Consider the following 17806-nt stretch of genomic DNA (forward strand, 5'->3'; position numbering starts at 1 on the left):
AATACAGCCGCCGTTGACACCTTTGACGCATATTGTTTTTGAAACAGAAAAAAATATTAAGAGATAAAAATTGACAGAATTTTTTCTGAGAATCCAAAAGCTCTTACTTGGTGCGTAGATTATTCATATTCAGTTGGATTCTAAAAGTACACCTAATTCAACTTCTAAACTGAAGGCTTTTAAGCATAATACTAATGCCAGCTAGCAATCGCTTCAATGAACTTTGATAACCTAATGTACTATGACTTAATGACCGGGCTTTATATGTTTACCACGTGAAAATTGTCAAGCGTGAAAATTGTGACTCATGCAAAAAGAAAAACGTGATCAAAAGGTAAAGCGAATTTTAAAAAAGGAGAGCGCCCAAGTAATAGCAGTTGAGAAGCTGACGGCGGCTATTAATCAGGAACCTTTTCTAAAATTTAATAAAGTACACGAACTTGAGATAAAGTTAATTATGATATGGCAACAGGTTCCATAAACTTACTATTATTGCATTATCAAGCCCTCCTAAGAGCTTTTATCTTCATAAGAACATCTAAATTTGGTTAGATGAAAATAAACGGTAGCTTTGAAAAACATAAAGCATGCACTAAGTAACATCGAACTAACTGTCATAAGTGTAATTGGATCTATTCTGCTTCGTCATATCTCCAGGGCATACATTTTTCGCCCCCAGGAGCACGTGTTTGGTTTAACATTATAACATGCCATTTAACAACACGTAAATTGTGACTAAACACTGAGGAGGGGGCTTGGTAGAATAGATCCGTATAATCAATGAACTAAATCTAATGATTCAATAGTAAACAAACTTTTCCTGGAAATTTTGTCGGGTCTTTGTTCATAAAAAAGCTGAGGTCAAAGTTAGACAAAAGCAGCAAGTAGCAAGCATAGCGGGCAAAAGTAAAAATGATGAATGGTGCGGAGTAGCGAAAGTTGAATGCGTTTGTGCAGTTATAAAACGTAAATGAAATAGTTCTTAATTAGGGTTGCGGAATCAGAACATCAGAGCAAATCAATGAGAACATGAATAACGTAAATTTTCTAGAACGGTGCATAGATATATTTCTGGACGGTATTGGTACCAGTTCAGGTAAACTGAACTAAAAATAATTGCAAATCAAAACGAAACACCGTGATACCGGAATGCTAATGAAGCATGCATGATATATTAATCAATATTTTACATAGTGCATATTTTGTTTACTCTAATTCCCTTATTACGGGACACGTTCTTATTGCCATCGTACCCCCCCCCCCCCCCCCCAATGATTTCAAAAAAGCATTGCAACTTCGCCAATAAAACATAGGATTTCATTTTTTAAAGTACATTCAAAAATTTATTAATTAAAAGTTGGGTTGGCTGAGGACAGTATGCATCCAATCTCAGGGTATCTAAGAAATACGGTGAGTTTAAGTCCAGAAGCAGTGTTCGTTTGTCCACTTTCTCATTGTATAATCATTCTCTCAAAAATTCTGCCAACTAATATTTAATCGCGTAGACCAACAAAGGTTTCACTAGATTTTAATGGATAAGATATTTTTGCAGAAATATTGTAATTTGCTAATCAGGAAACATTGAGACTAACTTAAATGTTTATCCAAAAATGCAGTCTCCAATACTAGTCTTTTTTCCCAGAGTTTAAGCCTTTTCCACCAGTTTATAAAAACTAGTCTTTTTAACGAGTTTCTACACACATGAAATTTTACGCTGAAAACTGAAATCTATCTACTTTGGACCCCTAATTACATCTACTGAGAGTTACTTATAAAGTATTCAGGGCTCGCAGGCTCAGGAGGCAACCCACTAATATTTGCGGTGTTAGAAGAAGGGGGAACTATTTGGCACTCGGGCACCACCTGACCCGGGGAGGCTGGTCTAGATGAGCGACCCCGAACACCCCCACCAGTAGCAGAAGCTTTTCTGGTGCCATTTGCAGCCGAGTGATGCTGCCAAAGAAACGACTTTTTAGAGGAACTGTCGCTTCCAAACATGCGCCCCATTTCCACTTCATTCTGAAAGTGACCAATTTTGTTCACATTTCAGCAGTTATTTTGATAATCGGAACTCAGAACCAGTTGTTCTATTAATAGTTTCTAGTAATTTTGCATTACCTTCAGAAATCATTGAAAAAGAAAGCAGAATTTCTGCAGACTCAGGCTTTCAAAAAGTTAAAGCATAATAGCTTTTGACAAAACATGTATTGGTCCAAAGAAAATTTTTTGTTGATGATTAATGAATCACGAGAAAAGAATGCTTTTTAAATTCCAATTCAGGCAAAAATTTCATTAAAAAAATTTGATGATTGGGCTCTGACATAAAATTATAATGAAAACCGTCCTGAGTACAAAATTCAATCAAATGCTAAAACTGATCTGCAATACAAAAATTCAAATAAGTTACTAAAAATGTCCATAATTGAAGTGACGGTGATGGTGATTATGACAATAAAGGTAATCTGATGCTCTTTACTTACTAAACAGTTTTTGTTGACAATTTTGAGCTTTTCACGGACAGCAGTGACTATAGTTTGTAACAGCCATCAGTTTTGGGTCAATGTTTTTCGGGTTGACTACATAGACCGAGTAAGCCATTAACAACAAAATGATCCATTTTGCTAGACTTTCTCGTGAATAGCTTCTCTAATTTCTGAATGTAAAAGCAACTAATAGTAGCAACTAGTAAATGAAAAAAAAACATAGTACGGCATCTTGAAATACAATCCAAAGAATTGAATGAAAAACTTAGAACTACTGTACCTGACCAGCAGATCAAATGAACAATTCCAGAATCAAACAAACTAAACAAAAATATAATCATTGCTAAAACTCCTAAAATTTTTACCAGGAAGGTCAAATCTAGGCTATTTATATCTCACATTAGCCCACGAATCAGCCATGAAAGACGTTTATTGGCCAATAAAGAAAGAAATATCTAGAAATATGACAAACTTTTTTTAAAAAAAAACTGAAAAATGCAAACCTAAAGAAATGTTAGTAAATAAATATATTAAAATGTTCAGAATCACATTTTGTCTCTAGAATCTGTCCAGAAACCCATTTTCAAAACCTAAAAAAGTTTCATTTGACCGTAAAGATCGATAAACTAAGAAAAGGACAAAAAATTTGGAAAAAAATTTAAAACACTCGCAAATTTATTGTAAATATTTCTAAAACTTTGTAATATTAAATTCTTCAGACCCATTTCATTTTCCCCAGAAGCTATCCAGTAAACCAATTTCAAGCCTTAAAAGGTTCCATTGGCTCACAAAAACCGATAAACTAAAAAGTTTCAAATCTTATCAAAAAAGAAAAGTGCAAAAATTCGTAAAAATAAATGATGAAAAACATCCATTAGAGCAGTAACTTATCATCAATCCCGCGAAGAGGTTGCCTGGCCTCGGAGACAGGAAAAACTAAACAAAAGACAAATTTTTTCAGAAATTTGAAAACTGAATAGTTTTATCATAAAAATTGCCAAAGTCGTGACAATAAAATGTTGAAAACTTTTCAAAAACATTTCCATTGCAAAACGAACTTATGAAGTAGCCCATTATCAAACACTAGAGGAGCTTTTAAGAAAATTAAGGATGGAAAACTTTCAAAAAAACTAGAAAAAAATAGCAAAAATTAGTACCATTTTCGCGTTTAAGCAAGCAGTACAAAAAGATAAAGCTCGTAATATGGCCATAAAAAAGTAATTATATCTTGCAAAAGACCTTGATAAAAATTCACAAACGTAATATCAAGATTTTTTAAACAAAAAATTGAAAAATGATGAAAATTGTGAAAAATCGCAACAGTTTCGCGCTCAAAAACCCCTCAAAATGACCTTTTAACCTTAAATTAGGCCTTCCCAGCAGCTGAACTACTCTAGGAATTTGAAAAAAAATATCTAAACTAGCTTTGTACCTCAAACAAAGCTTAATACCTACTGGGCCTTACCTGTTTATCCAGTTTTGAAAGAGGAAAGTGATTGAAAAATGTCTTACAAACAAGGCTCTCTTGGATTGTATAAAAAACCCGATTGACAAATAATTGAATATGAACTCCTCGGTTTACCAATGACGGTTAAGAACAGGGATAAGCACGTGCCCATAACCTCTTTTTAACCCAATTTAACCATTCTAATTTTAACCGTCCCAAATGAACTTTAATTAATCATTATCAATAATTGCAAACCAATGTTAGGCTAGCTGAACCTATTTGGCGAACAATTTTCAAACTAATTTTGCTTGCAGTAACTTATTTCCCCTTCTGGAACCATACATTAAAAATGCGTTGAAAAAATTGTGCTTATGAAATTTCGCCAAAAAACTGCTTATTAAAAAATGTTAAAAAACGTTCACAAACAACTTATAAACTGATTTTTATTTATTCTCTCATTCTGATACTATTTTCCAGAAAAATTTAGTAGCGTGCATTTAGCTTATTTTTTTTTCATAAAAATTAGCACACAAACAAAGGAGGTGAGAAAACTCGTTAAACGACTAAAAAAATGGTTTCACATGTTATCTTGGGGTCAAATCCGATAAATCATCGGTCAAGGGCAGTCATAAAATCTTTTAAAAAAAGCTCCCTGGAAACAAATTGGCAAATAAAAACTCGAGTTCAACACTATAATCTCTTACAATATCAATATTCTGAAAGGCTCTGAAATATGACTAAGTCGTATAGGACATTTTCTGCGTCAATCAGATTTCACTCTGAGATCTGAAAGAATCCATGATTGAAACAGAAATGTTTCAGTACCCCCCTGTTCAATATTATTATTATTATTATTAAATTGACTTGGTACCCGCGATGCGGGAATCACTTTGTTAACTAATTAGAAACAGGACCAATTAACAGGATACTGATAGTATTTAAAGTTCAAAGCCTTTAATTTCAACAGCGAGTTCAGCTGTTTCCGAAATAACACTGTTGGACATGTCCAGTCAAAAGTTGAGATGTCATTTCGCTGAGAGAGAACATTTGCATATTTCACAACTCTCAAGACAAAATACTCTTCGAATTTGACTGATTTCGTCCAATTAAAATTGGTCTTCAAAAATTGTTTTGCTGCAGAACGGTTACTGCGTGGTCCCTTGAAAACTTTCCAATAATCATCAAACTTAAGGGCAGTATCACAGTTGTAAATTTTGTTCAGCATAAGAAGATCATTTCGAACCAAAAGAAAACTGATCGGCAACAAATTGTTGTAAATGAGGCTCTGATTGTAGTCACTATCTGTAAAAAATTTCTTATTCAAAGCCCACTTGAGCGCTCGTCTTTGCATCTTTTCGAGTTTTCTGCAATTTGGCCAATTCGAGAACCATACATTTGACGCGTACAGGAGAATTGATAAAATGTAACTTTTGTATAAACTTACTTTTACTTTCGTATTTGTAGAAAAGGGAACGTTTCTCTTCAAGAAAAAAAGCTTTTGTTGTGCCTTTGACAGCCGCTGATTGATATGACTGTCCCATTTCAAGTTATTAGTAATTACTACACCAAGATCATTCACCGAAGATTTGCATGTAATTTCTGTATCGTCTGCATACAAGTGGACACTACACTGATCTAACTTTTTTACATCAAAACATATAGCTTCAAACTTTGCATTGTTGAATTGCATTCTGTTTTCTTTTGACCATTTAATTGCTTTGTTTAAATCATTTTGTAGTGAAAATAAATTCATTTGACTTCCAATAATTTTTGTGTCATCGGCGAAAAGATATGTGCTGTTCTCCATTAGAGATGGAAGGTCATTAAGGTACACAGCAAACATAAAAACCGCAAACACTGAACCCTGTGGACCACCACTCGTAACAGCTAACTCTGACGAATAATCATCTTTAACAAACACGCACTGCGTTCTATTTGACAAATAATCTGCAAAAAACTTGAGAAATTGGTTATCAAATCCAAAATGCGTAAGCTTCAACAAAATTGCATTGTGATTAATTGTATCGAACGCTTTTGCAATATCGAGATAAACGCTTAAAGAAGACTCTTTAGCATTCAAACAACGAAAAATTTTTTCACAATACTGGATCATTTGAGTGATAGTAGAATGCTTGGTCCTGAAACCGTGCTGGCGATTGTCTAAATTTTTCCATAAACGATCCCTAAATTTTCTATACAGTAATTTCTCGAAAATTAGGGAAAGCGCGCACAACATTGACACTGGTCTGTAATTTTCTATGTCAATTCTCGACTCTTTTTTATGCAGGGGTTTAATTATTGCTTTCTTCCAGTTCTTTGGAAATTCTTGCTGAATTATAATTTTGTTAAATATCTCAGTAACAACTGGGACAATGGCAGGTGAAAACGTTTTCAATAAGATTGGCTGCAATTTATCGTAGGACTCAGAACCCGAATGACAACTAAAGATCATTGATTTTACTTCACTGTTAGTGAAATATATATCTTCTAGACAAATTGTGGGGTCTGCTGAAGCGAGTGGCACTGAAAGAGGGCTCGTATCCTCTCTGAAAACAGATGCAAAATGTTGATTGAAAGCATTGGCAATTTTCAACGGTCCAGAAATACTGTTTCCAGCAAACTTCATCTTAGTGGAAAGATCAGGAATACGACGAAAGCTCTTAAGATTTTGAAAAATTTCTGTCAGAGTTAAACCTGCGAAAGAGTTCAGATATACTGTCTTATCTAGTTCAAGTGAATCAGCTAAATTCTTTTCAAGCCTTTCAATTATGTTCTTACCTTTTTGACGTCGTCGAGCTGTATTTAGAACATTTTCTGCGTGAATGGAATGAGACGAAAAGTAGTAAGGAGCTTCCCTTCGCCTTCTCGTTTTCCGAGGAATAAAAGCCATACAGCAAAAGTTGATTTCATCATAAAAATGTTGAAGTGTGTGGTTTATATCTCCAGCTGAGGCATCAAAGTAACTGAATCTTTCAGCAATTTTGGGAAGATTCGCTTTTCGGAAAGAATAAACTGATTTTGATTTCTCAACCTGGCTGCTAGAAAAATTTACTTCAGCGCTAATCATTGGGTGATCTGAAAACGTTGCATGGATATGAGCAAAAGAAATAGTGTCAGGGAAAACCGCAAGAAAGCAATCATTTTTAACGTTTTTGTCCTCTATGAGAGAGCAAAATCCGTATTTCCGAAAAACCTGGCAAAATATTTTTTCATAGGCATTATTACTGCTCAGGAGACTCCAATCAATTCCAGGAAGGTTTACATCACCTACTATGAGCACATTGATGAGATCTAAATTGTTTTTAAGAACTTTTTCATGAGCCGAACTAATAATTTCGTGTAAGTAAGTATCAAACAATTTTACTTCTAAGCGATAGGGCGATTCATGAGGTGGATTGTAAACATTTATAACAATTATTGCCTGCTCTAAATTGCAAAAGAGAGCCGAAGTTGCAAAGTCAACAGGAGATTTAGCTTGGATTGTTTCACTGTGAACATTAATTTCTGTTTTCATACCAATAACAACTCCTCCATGGCTACCATTACATCGATCAATTCTACTAACTACGCTATAAAAGTTTGAAATGAAGACACATGTGTCATCAACTCTCGAATCAAACCACGTTTCACTCAGACAGATAATATCGGGTTTATGAACTTTGAGATGAATATCAAGGCTAATTCTTCGATTAATATTCAGCAAGGATCTACAGTTTAAGGACGAGATTTTGATGGCTGGTAGTCAGGACGTATGGACGTTTTGATCTGTAGAGGATTGCATACTATTCGGGTTAAAATTTTCAGCGATAACTTTTCCCTTATAAAATAACTCTTGACCTTTAATGGAGAAACTGTGTTTTTCGTAGCCAAAATTGTTTATCAGATTTGTCTTCCGCTGATATAGTGTTTTTTCCTTTTTGTAGTCCTCAACGGAGAGAAATTTTTTTATGACAAATCCCGAACCTTTTAACTTTGAAACAGATAAGAAGATCGTTCTGAAAGTCCACGCATTATCAATTTTCACTACAACAGGCCTGTTCTTCTCGTTAACGAGTTTCCCTAATCTGAAGCAGTCATGAATTACGACATCTTTCAGTCCCATTATTTGTTCGAAAATAGATACTACTTGTTTTTTGTCTGTATTCATTGCTTCAATTCTCGAAATCTGGTCTTGATTCTCCTGTATTCCAAAAATTATTAATTTGTCGCTCATGTGGTTTTCCGATTGTTGATTATATTGAGGTTTTGGTTGGCTATTTTGCTTCAGAGAACCCACGCTGCTCTTTAAGTCTTTGATTTCATTTTGAAGCTGCTCAATTTTAGCTTCGCAAGAGTTTTGTTTCAATTGGTAAATATCATTTCTGATTTCAGACAATTCTTGTTGAATTTGTGTATTAAGTGAATGAATATTATCCGACAAAGAATCAATATCGGCTTTTGTTACTGGAAGCTGACCTTTTTGCTCGCAATTTTCACAAGACCAACTTATGCCCTTAATTTTTCCCAAAACTGCCAAAATGCTGTTTGGTAAATTTGAGCACGAATCATGAAACCACGTTTTGCAGTTTGAACACTGTACACAAAAGCTATCACAATTTTTCTGACATGATCCGCAGGGAAAATCTATGCGCATTAGGTTTCGCTTTTTTGTTTTTTGTCATCTTGAGAATTGCATAAAAATGGGCGTCGGGGAATAGTTTCAGTTGTTTTCACAGGCAAACCGCCCCAGAAAACTTTGGGGGGGGGGGAGAGAACACCCCAAAAACTTGGACAAATATCTATAAAGGGCAACTATAAACGTTGACTATGCTATACGTCAACCTTTGTATGCAGTCCCACCTCTTGTTAGGCTATACAAACAACGATTAGAGCTAATTTATTACTAGTTTGTCAAAACATTGCATTGAAAAAAATTATTGGTACTGATGGTTCGGTGCTAAAAAGCTCTGGGACCATTTTTGAGAGTGCTCGAAAGAGGTGTGCGATTAATCTAGGAACGCTACTTAAATTGTATTCCTTTTGCTTCAGACAAATTTTCTGGAATTTTGCAAGAATGAGCAAATTTGCTGAATTACTAGCACATTTTTAGCCTTTTTGACAAATGCGCTTGAAAAAACGAATAAACTTCGTTAGTAAAATCTCAGTTACAATTTTTGTAACTAAATTTTTTTATAAGTTTTTTTTCAAGAATTTGAAAACTGGCTTTTGTTATGGAATTAATATTCCCGATATTAAACATGTTCTGCGAAATAAAGTAATTTTGACGACAGCAGCCGAACATAAAGAATAAACTTTGTCCGAAGCTTGATTCACATAAAAACATAAAGACACTTCCACAGTTAAGTTTTGTTTTGTTGGATCGAAAAAAATCACAAAGGACTTAAGAAGCGATCTTCCGGTTTTCATTTTTATTTCGCTGATTCTTCTTTTGCATTTCGCGGATTACAATGCTATATGCTCTAGTATCGCGCACGAGGCGGCCACAAATAAAACAAATCAACGCAGGCCTTTTTTCTTTTTATAAGCTTTAGATTTTGAAATGCTTACCCGATAACATAGCTCTCACTCAATAGCACCAATGATCTGATCAAGAAAGCCACCCAATACCATTGCAGCCATGTTTTTCATGCAAGGTCAATGAGCGGCACACAAACATTAAAACGTACAAGCGGATAGCAAGTGTTCTTTCGTCAATAATTAAAAAAGGTACACTTACGTGTGTTTAGGTTAGAGCTTCGTAGAGGCAGAACCCTAATAGAAAAATAAGATAATATAAGTAGAATTGAAATGAAATGACGCCGAATTGCTTGGCCCAAAATTTGGATTAAGGAAGCTTCTTTCTAATTTTTGTATACAAAACCAATCTTGGTTATGAATATAACCATTCAACTATTAATCAAGTTTGATTAGCAAATTCAACTCATTATTTTTCCATTAAACGCCTTTATTGTCAGTCAAATTTAGGAATAATTTTAGCCAATGCCTTGGCGGCTATTTGAAAGATCAGTGGAGCTCAAATAGCTATGGCATAAAACAGATGTTGTTTCCTCTCAGCTTTGCTGTTTTTGATGTCTTATCAGTTTTTTGAAATCTTAAGTGTTTCCTAAAAGTATTTATCATAAAATTAATTGACAAAAGTTTCGAGACAAGGAGATCTGTCAAAAAGTAAAACATGTAAACCAATATGGAAATATGAAAATCGAAGTTGATAAATCAATTAAAATTTCTGTTTGCTTATTTCAGTCCACTAACGGAAGTCAACCGGAACAGATAGAGCGACAGAGCGAGATCGTGGCCTTATTTCTACAAAAAACTAGAGATAACTAGAAGTTCAGCGCACAAAAACAGGGCCAATTAAATCGCTGGTTTTAGGAAAGTATTTCCCTTAAGTTTACTATTGTGATGCCATCCTCTTTCACAAAGGGAACAGAACAGAGGAAAAAGAACAATAATAGGACGTGTGAATCATGAAACGCGACTATGCAGAGACATATTGAACGACGATTCATTTATGGCAAAGTTGTAGTTTTACCAATCTTCTAAAACTTTTTTGATGAAGTCAGTGGTCGATAACATGAAAGTTCTATGATTAAAACTTTTTGTTAACACGGGATGTTTCTTTGCTTCCTTTGACCCATTGCTGCATTATTAATGTCGCTGGATTTCTCATTCTCGCAAATGACGCGATCGTCTCCCAATTTCAGAATCTTACAAAATGACGTCATTATCAACGATTTTCGGATTCACACAAATTCAATTGATAATATCATCAGGGAAATTCTAATTCGCGCAATTGAAGTCTTCGTCAGTGAAAATAGAATTCGTGCAAATGAAGCCCAGCAGGGCCCAATAACTTTAATTACATGGTCGCGGACCCTAGAAAACTTGACCCAAAATCTTTTCTTTAGACCCAGCCTAATTGTTTCACGCGCCATTGTCATTGAAACTCGGCGTCACCAGAGATAATTAATCATTGATATATCTTTGCACAGTTAGGAAGAGACATAGACATAAGAAAGGGAAGCGAAGCATGAGGTGATGGCCTACCACGTTAGTCCATTGCGACTCTTTGTTTACCTGCGGCGACTGGGCTACCGCTCCTCGTCCAGTGTCACCCCCGTGGCCTCCCCCTCCTCCCCCGTGTTTGTTGTCTGAATGGGCAGTTGCGTATGGGGTGGGGCCGAGCCAACTCATCATTACTGGCAGGTAAATGAGACCATGGAACAATCCCAGAACACACACAAGGAAGAAAATCTGAAATGGTAAACACGACAGAAAAAATTGACAATTCAAATAAAATCATGCTCTATAATGATAAAAATTAACTGAGAAAACTTTTATTATATTTTGTAACGTATTTTAGTTTAATTTGTCTAAATTTTGCATGTAGATTTCTTCATTTGTTGACCGCATCTATTGACACAGTGCATGCGGCTATGTCTAATGGTCAAATTTTCATTCGTTTTCCTGTACCGAACTTGAGACTCATTCCTTCTGTTTCCAAAGTCAAATTATCGCTTCAAAGCCAAAGTTTTGATCATCATAATGACTTTTGGAGCAGTCTAAATTAAAACAGATGTTGCCAAAATTGCCACTTGCATGACAGATGAGCAATTGACATTAACATGATATCAATCAAACGAATGAAGAGATTGTTTTTAACGTATCTACTCTTATATATTCAGGGGATATGTGCAAGATAGCCGATTAGCCGAGATGCGAAGTAAGCAGAGGTGATAATCTTTTTTGTCCGCCAAAAGCACAAAACAAATTAAAAATCGCCATAATTGCAAAAAAAATGCAGAAATTGTTTATAGTTGTAATGAAAGGATATATTAGACACAATATTAAAAGCCACTACAGTTGTGTGTGCCCATGCAGTGAAACTAAACTTGAAACACTTTGATAAGAATATAATAAAACCTTGAAAATCGTGACAAGATTCTTTCCAAGAAAATGTTAACATTTGTACTAACTACTAAGTTGTTTGCAATAAATTCAAGAAATAAGAACTTGTTAAGATAAGAAGGAAGTACTTCCTGGATCATACCAAGACATTGTTTTGGGTTGTGGGATTTGAGTTTTAAAAACAAGAATAAGGAGGCTCGGTAATGTGCGATCGCACATAAGGTTCCGACACCGCTGATTCACATTTTTGGCATAATTGTCTACCAAATGAGGAACAGATAGAAAACCCCAAAAATTCAAGTATTTTCCAAAAAAACGTGGTGTATGAACGAAAAGATAGCCTCCAAAGCAATTAACTCAGTGGAGTAAAACATGATGCATTATATTGATGAGATATGCCAATATTAAGAAAGCGAGTCAGGACGAACAGCAAAACCAAACAACAACAACAAACATTAATTTCATCAAAAGTTTATGTCCGTTTTAAAAACCAAAACTTAAAAAGTCAAAATAGCGTCAGATAAAACTGAAATTCAACAAAATAACTGGTAATTTACAAGAAAAAATACGGGAACAGTCCACTATAAGGCTTGGTAACAACTATACAAAAACAGTAAATTTGAAATTTCGCTTATTTTTTCTTTTGAAAACAATTAGTTTCAAAGTATTGAAAACTATTAGAAATCAACTAAAATATTCCGTAGGTTACGGTTATCAGTTTTTCTAAAGGTGGGAATTAAGAATTGTCAGTATTCAATTTATATGCGGTCATGAAAAGAACAACAAATAGACAACAAACAAAAAACCGGTTAAATATTGACAGAAAACGCTTTTGCAGCCGTAAAGCCATACTTTGTTCCTCAAAATAATTTCAATTGCACCATCTTCGAACACCGATAAGGTATTATGTGAACTCTCATTACTGAAACCAGGTAACAAGTACACAAAGGAGAAAAGAGCAAAATTATGTAATAATTGTTACTTTTTTTCGAAAACAAATTACTTCCAAAGACAGGAAAGCCATTAATTACAAAATGAAATAAATAATTAAAAATAGGTTCCTTTATTTTTCCAAAGAAACCCATGAGACCTGCATTTATCCAGAATATATCTTACGTCCACAAAAAGAACGTAAAAGATGACAAAATCAAAAATAATCTTACTTTTTTTGTGAAAAACCCCTGTCGAAGCCAGTATAGTCATAACAAATTCTTTTAAAAACTTCAATTTTATGACACTCGTCTCTCTGGCAATTGTCCATTGACAAAAAATTGTCATATTTGGCCTGTAATTGACGAGACTAGGTAACAAACAGATAAAAGAGTATGAAAATTGCGAAGTTTAAAAATGTTTTTTTTTTTTATTTTAGAAAACAATTGTTTTCAAAGTCATGAAAGCCATCAGATCTCTACTTATTTCAGAATATCGTACCATATATTTTTCCATGAAAATCCAAAGAAACCGTTTAGCTTTACAGGAAATTTCATACGGCTTAAAAGACAAAGTAAGAACGACAGTTGAAGACAAAATTAAAAAGTGCAATTAAATTCTTGGAGAAAGTATTGTCGAAGTCGTTAAGGGATTTGAATATTATCAGTTGTGTCCTATTTTGAAGGCCAATAAAGTGATAAATGAACTGTCAAAAACCTGATAATTTGACAAAATTAGAAAACGTGAAAAATTGGGCAAAAATCAGAAAATATAAGAAAATTGTGAATTCTAGTAGTATCAAAGCCAGAAAACTAAAACTTAAGCTGTATAACCGCAATAAAGATTGAACTTGAATTCATTAAAAAGAAGAAGCATTCTTTTGTGGCTGACATTAAGTTACAAGTTGGCTAAATTAAGAGAACACTGGAGGCAAAGTTCAATAAGCTAATAATTATATAAAAATCAAATATTTATAAAAGTCAAAACGACCATAAGCTTTCTAGTAAAAAAATAGATATAATAATTTTGTGCTTAATTGGGAAGCAAATTGTACCCATCATTAGTGAGCTTTGATGAGAAATGTTCTGTTGTTTAATTAATATATGAAAAAAAAGTTCATTTACAAGCTCGACTGATTACAAGCCCAATTATTTTCGGATTGTAACAGTCCAGGATTGGTCCAAAATTAGCTCTGCTACTGCTGTTCGTCCATTAAGAAGAACACTTAATTTTTCAAATGTTATAGTTATAGATTTTTTTCAGTTAAAAAATCAAAAATGAATGCTGCGTTTATGATAACAAATGAGAAAGTTAGCAGAAAATGGCAATGTTTTTATTACGGAGCACTCGCAACGAAAATTGAGGTAGAAATTGCCTCTTTTTGAGTCTTAAAAGATTATTTTTGTGGTGTTTGGGTTTTCACTTCCTGCAAACTTTATCAAAGCGGACTAATGCAACCAAATGAGGAACAGATAGAAAACCCCAAAAATTCAAGTATTTTCCAAAAAAACGTGGTGTATGAACGAAGAGGTAGCCTCCAAAGCAATTAACTCAGTGGAGTAAAACATGATGCATTAGATTGATGAGATATGCCAATATTAAGAAAGCGAGTCAGGACAAACAGCAAAATCAAACAACAACAACAAACATTAATTTCAACAAAAGTTTATGTCCGTTTTAAAAACCAAAATTTAAAAAGTCAAAATAGCGTCAGATAAAACTGAAATTCAACAAAAAAACTGGTAATTTACACAAAAAAATGCGGGAACAGTCCACTATAAGGCTTGGTAACAACTATACAAAAACAGTAAATTTGAAATTTCGCTTACTTTTTCTTTTGAAAAAAATTAGTTCAAAAGTAATGAAAACTATTAGAAATCAACTAAAATATCCCATAGGTTACGGATATCGGTTTTTCTAAAAGTTGGAATTAAGAATTGTCAGTATTCAATTTTTATGCGGTCATAAAAAGAACAATAAATAGACAACAAACAAAAAACCAGTTAAATATTGACAGAAAACGCTTTTGCAGCCGTAAAGCCATACTTTGTTCCTCAAAATAATTTCAATTGCACCATCTTCGAACACCGATAAGGTATTATGTGAACTCTCATTACTGAGACCAGGTAACAAGTACACAAAAGGAGAAAAGAGCAAAATTATGTAATAATTGATACTTTTTTCGAAAACAAATTACTTCCAAAGACAGGAAAGCCATTAATTACAAAATGAAATAAATAATAAAAAATAGGTTCCTTTATTTTTCCAAAGTAAACCCATGAGACCTGCATTTATCCAGAATATATCTTACGTCCACAAAAAAAGAACGTAAAAGATGACAAAATCAAAAATAATCTTACTTTTTTGTGAAAAACCCCTGTCGAAGCCAGTATAGTCATAACAAATTCTTTAAAATCCTTCAATTTTGTGACACTCGTCCCTCTGGCACTTTCCCTTGACAAAAAAATTGTCATATTTGGCCTGTAATTGACGAGACTAGGTAACAAAGAGATAAATAAGTATAAAAATTGCGAAGTTTAAAAAGATTTTTTTTTTTAATTTTAGAAAACAATTGTTTTCAAAGTCATGAAAGCCATCAGATCTCTACTTATATCAGAATATCGTACCATATATTTTTCCATGAAAATCCAAAGAAACCCGTTAACTTTAAAGGAAATTTCATACGGCTTAAAAGACAAAGTAGGAACGACAGTTAAAGACGAAATTAAAAAGTGCAATTAAATTCTTGGAGAAAGTATTGTCGAAGCCGTTAAGGGATTTGAATATTATCAGTTGTGTCCTATTTTGAAGGCAATAAAGTGATAAATGAACTGTCAAAAACCTGATAATTTGACAAAATTAGAAAACGTGGAAAATTGGGCAAAAATCAGAAAATATAAGAAAATTGTGAATTCTAGTAGTATCAAAGCCAGAAAACTAAAACTTAAGCTGTATAACCGCAATAAAGATTGAACTTGAATTCAGTAAAAAGAAGAAGCATTCTTTTGTGGCTGACACTAAATTACAAGTTGGCCAAATTAAGAGAACACTGGAGGCAAAGTTCAATAAGCTAATAATTATGTAAAAATCAAATATTTATAAAAGTCAAAACGACCACAAGCTTTCTAGTAAAAAAAATAGATATAATAATTTTGTGCTAATTGGGAAGCAAATTGTACCCGTCATTAGTGAGCTTTGATGAGAAATGTTCTGTTGTTTAATTAATCTATGAAAAAAAGTTCATTTACAAGCTCGACTGATTACAAGCCCAATTATTTTCGGATTGTAACAGTCCAGGATTGGTCCAAAATTAGCTCTGCTACTGCTGTTCGTCCATTAAGAAGAACACTTAATTTTTCAAATGTTATAGTTATAGATATTTTTAGTTAAAAATCAAAAATGAATGCTGCGTTTATGATAACAAATGAGAAAGTTAGCAGAAAACGGCAATGTTTTAATTACGGATCACTCGCAACGGAAATTGAGGTAGAAATTGAATCTTTTCGAGTCTAAAAAAATTATTTTCGTGGTGTTTGGGTTTTTACTTCCTGCAAATTTTATCAAAGTGGACTAATGATATTTATTTCGTGCTGTTTTTGAAGAAAAAGTCTGAACTTTGAAACATTGAGCCAGAATTTATGACAAAAAAGTAAATAAAAATAGCTGAAAAAGTCTTTAAAAATAAAATCAACAATACCTTCTTTGAAAATTTATCAAATTTTAACAAAATTAGCGAAATTTCAGTAAAAAAATTCCGGAAAATTTGATTAAAATCAGCGGAAATCACTCTATTTTCTCAAAAGTTTTGACCTCGATAACTCACTGTAAAAAACAAAAGCCAAAAAAATCTTTTTAATTCCATATTCTACCCTGGACAAGCTTGCTTTCTAATGATACCAGTCTCAACTCCCTACGATGAATATATCGATCGGCCAAAGTTGTCTGAACACAAAAAAACCCATTTGAGTATATAGTTCCTCCCCCCTCAAGAGGGGTCGGAACAATTAGCAACAATTAACAAAAAAGAGTTATTAAAAAATGACTGACCCTGAAGAACGTCTCAAACACGAAAGAAGTGGATGCACAAAGAGGGAAGAAGGCGAGGAATGTGCTGAAGCCTCCACTCATCACCGCTGGACCTATCTCTGCAAGTGCCACCCGCACACGCTCTGAAATGTCCCACGCACATTATTGATACAGTGCTATTGGAAAATTAAAAAGGGCACGTTAAAAAGGGGGCGAGGCGAGAACTTGACGAAAATGCTATAGACACCTTGCCCTTGTTCAGAAATGATTGTTCCGTTGCAACGCCGTGCAGGAATCTTCCTGAAATCTACTGTGACTAGGATTTTTTTGCGCAGAAGCCTATAAGATTAAAACGCGATAAGCACCCGGTTATTGACGTGGGCTTGAGTTATGGCACCATATATTGAGCAGGTTAGAAACCCTTTATTATCAGTTGATAAATTGCTTCATACAAAATTACAATGTTTCATCTGGGTTGCATTCTTAACAAACTAACACATTAAAAATAGATTGTTGATAGAACGAAGGCTGAGCATCGAATGTGTCCGAGTGAATAAATGACTAACTTTTGCGTGATCCAGCGTTAGCCATGAAAGCGTGTCCGATGTGTGCTGCGTAATCTACAGCCAGTCCGATGGCCAGGATGAGATTGATAGTGGACACTGTGTTGATAGTCACTCCCCAAAAGTGGATCAGACCAATCACGTCAACCTATCAACATTTAAAAAAATAGATACCCAGGATTAATCGAATCGAGCCCACGATGCGCAGGTGTGCGCTCGAAGTTGGTCTGATCAGAGGTCGGTTTGTCATGGGAACCCAAACTGAGAAAAGATTCGTGATGTTTTTTTTTCCCATAAATTACATTCATGTGGAAAAAATACACTATATGTGTTGGTCTGCTAAACTACGCTTGAGCGATCAGTTCAGAGCTAAATTTTACAAATTTTATCACAAGAATGCTTCATAATTGTCATTCCAAAAAGTACTCAACGATCTATTTTCTTTCATA

At 34.1% G+C, this 17806-nt stretch overlaps 2 protein-coding genes across 7 annotated transcripts in view; one reads left to right on the forward strand and one right to left on the reverse strand.

Annotated features, from left to right (window-relative positions):
- Window positions 1-17806, forward strand: part of LOC142339618 (ADP-ribosylation factor-like protein 5B) — a 463878-nt gene that overhangs the window by 71323 nt on the left and 374749 nt on the right. The gene's annotated exons all lie outside the window — the stretch shown is intronic.
- LOC142339529 (patched domain-containing protein 3-like) overlaps window positions 1741-17806 on the reverse strand; it is a 30915-nt gene continuing 14849 nt past the window's right edge. For 2 of the 5 annotated variants that reach the window (XM_075389644.1, XM_075389635.1), the window contains 4 exons: window positions 17361-17505; window positions 16816-16937; window positions 10978-11184; window positions 1741-2019 (listed from right to left, as the gene is read on the reverse strand). In XM_075389644.1, the coding sequence (XP_075245759.1) occupies window positions 1756-2019; window positions 10978-11184; window positions 16816-16937; window positions 17361-17505 (738 nt within the window). In that variant the 3' untranslated portion in view covers window positions 1741-1755. Of the gene's footprint in view, window positions 2020-9642; window positions 9682-10977; window positions 11185-16815; window positions 16938-17360; window positions 17506-17806 lie in introns of those variants that run through there. The other 3 variants (XM_075389652.1, XM_075389661.1, XM_075389672.1) reach the window with 3 other exon arrangements.

This window comes from Convolutriloba macropyga, chromosome 1, assembly GCF_964194025.1.
Source record: "Convolutriloba macropyga chromosome 1, txConMacr16.3, whole genome shotgun sequence".
Lineage (NCBI taxonomy): Eukaryota > Metazoa > Xenacoelomorpha > Acoela > Convolutidae > Convolutriloba > Convolutriloba macropyga.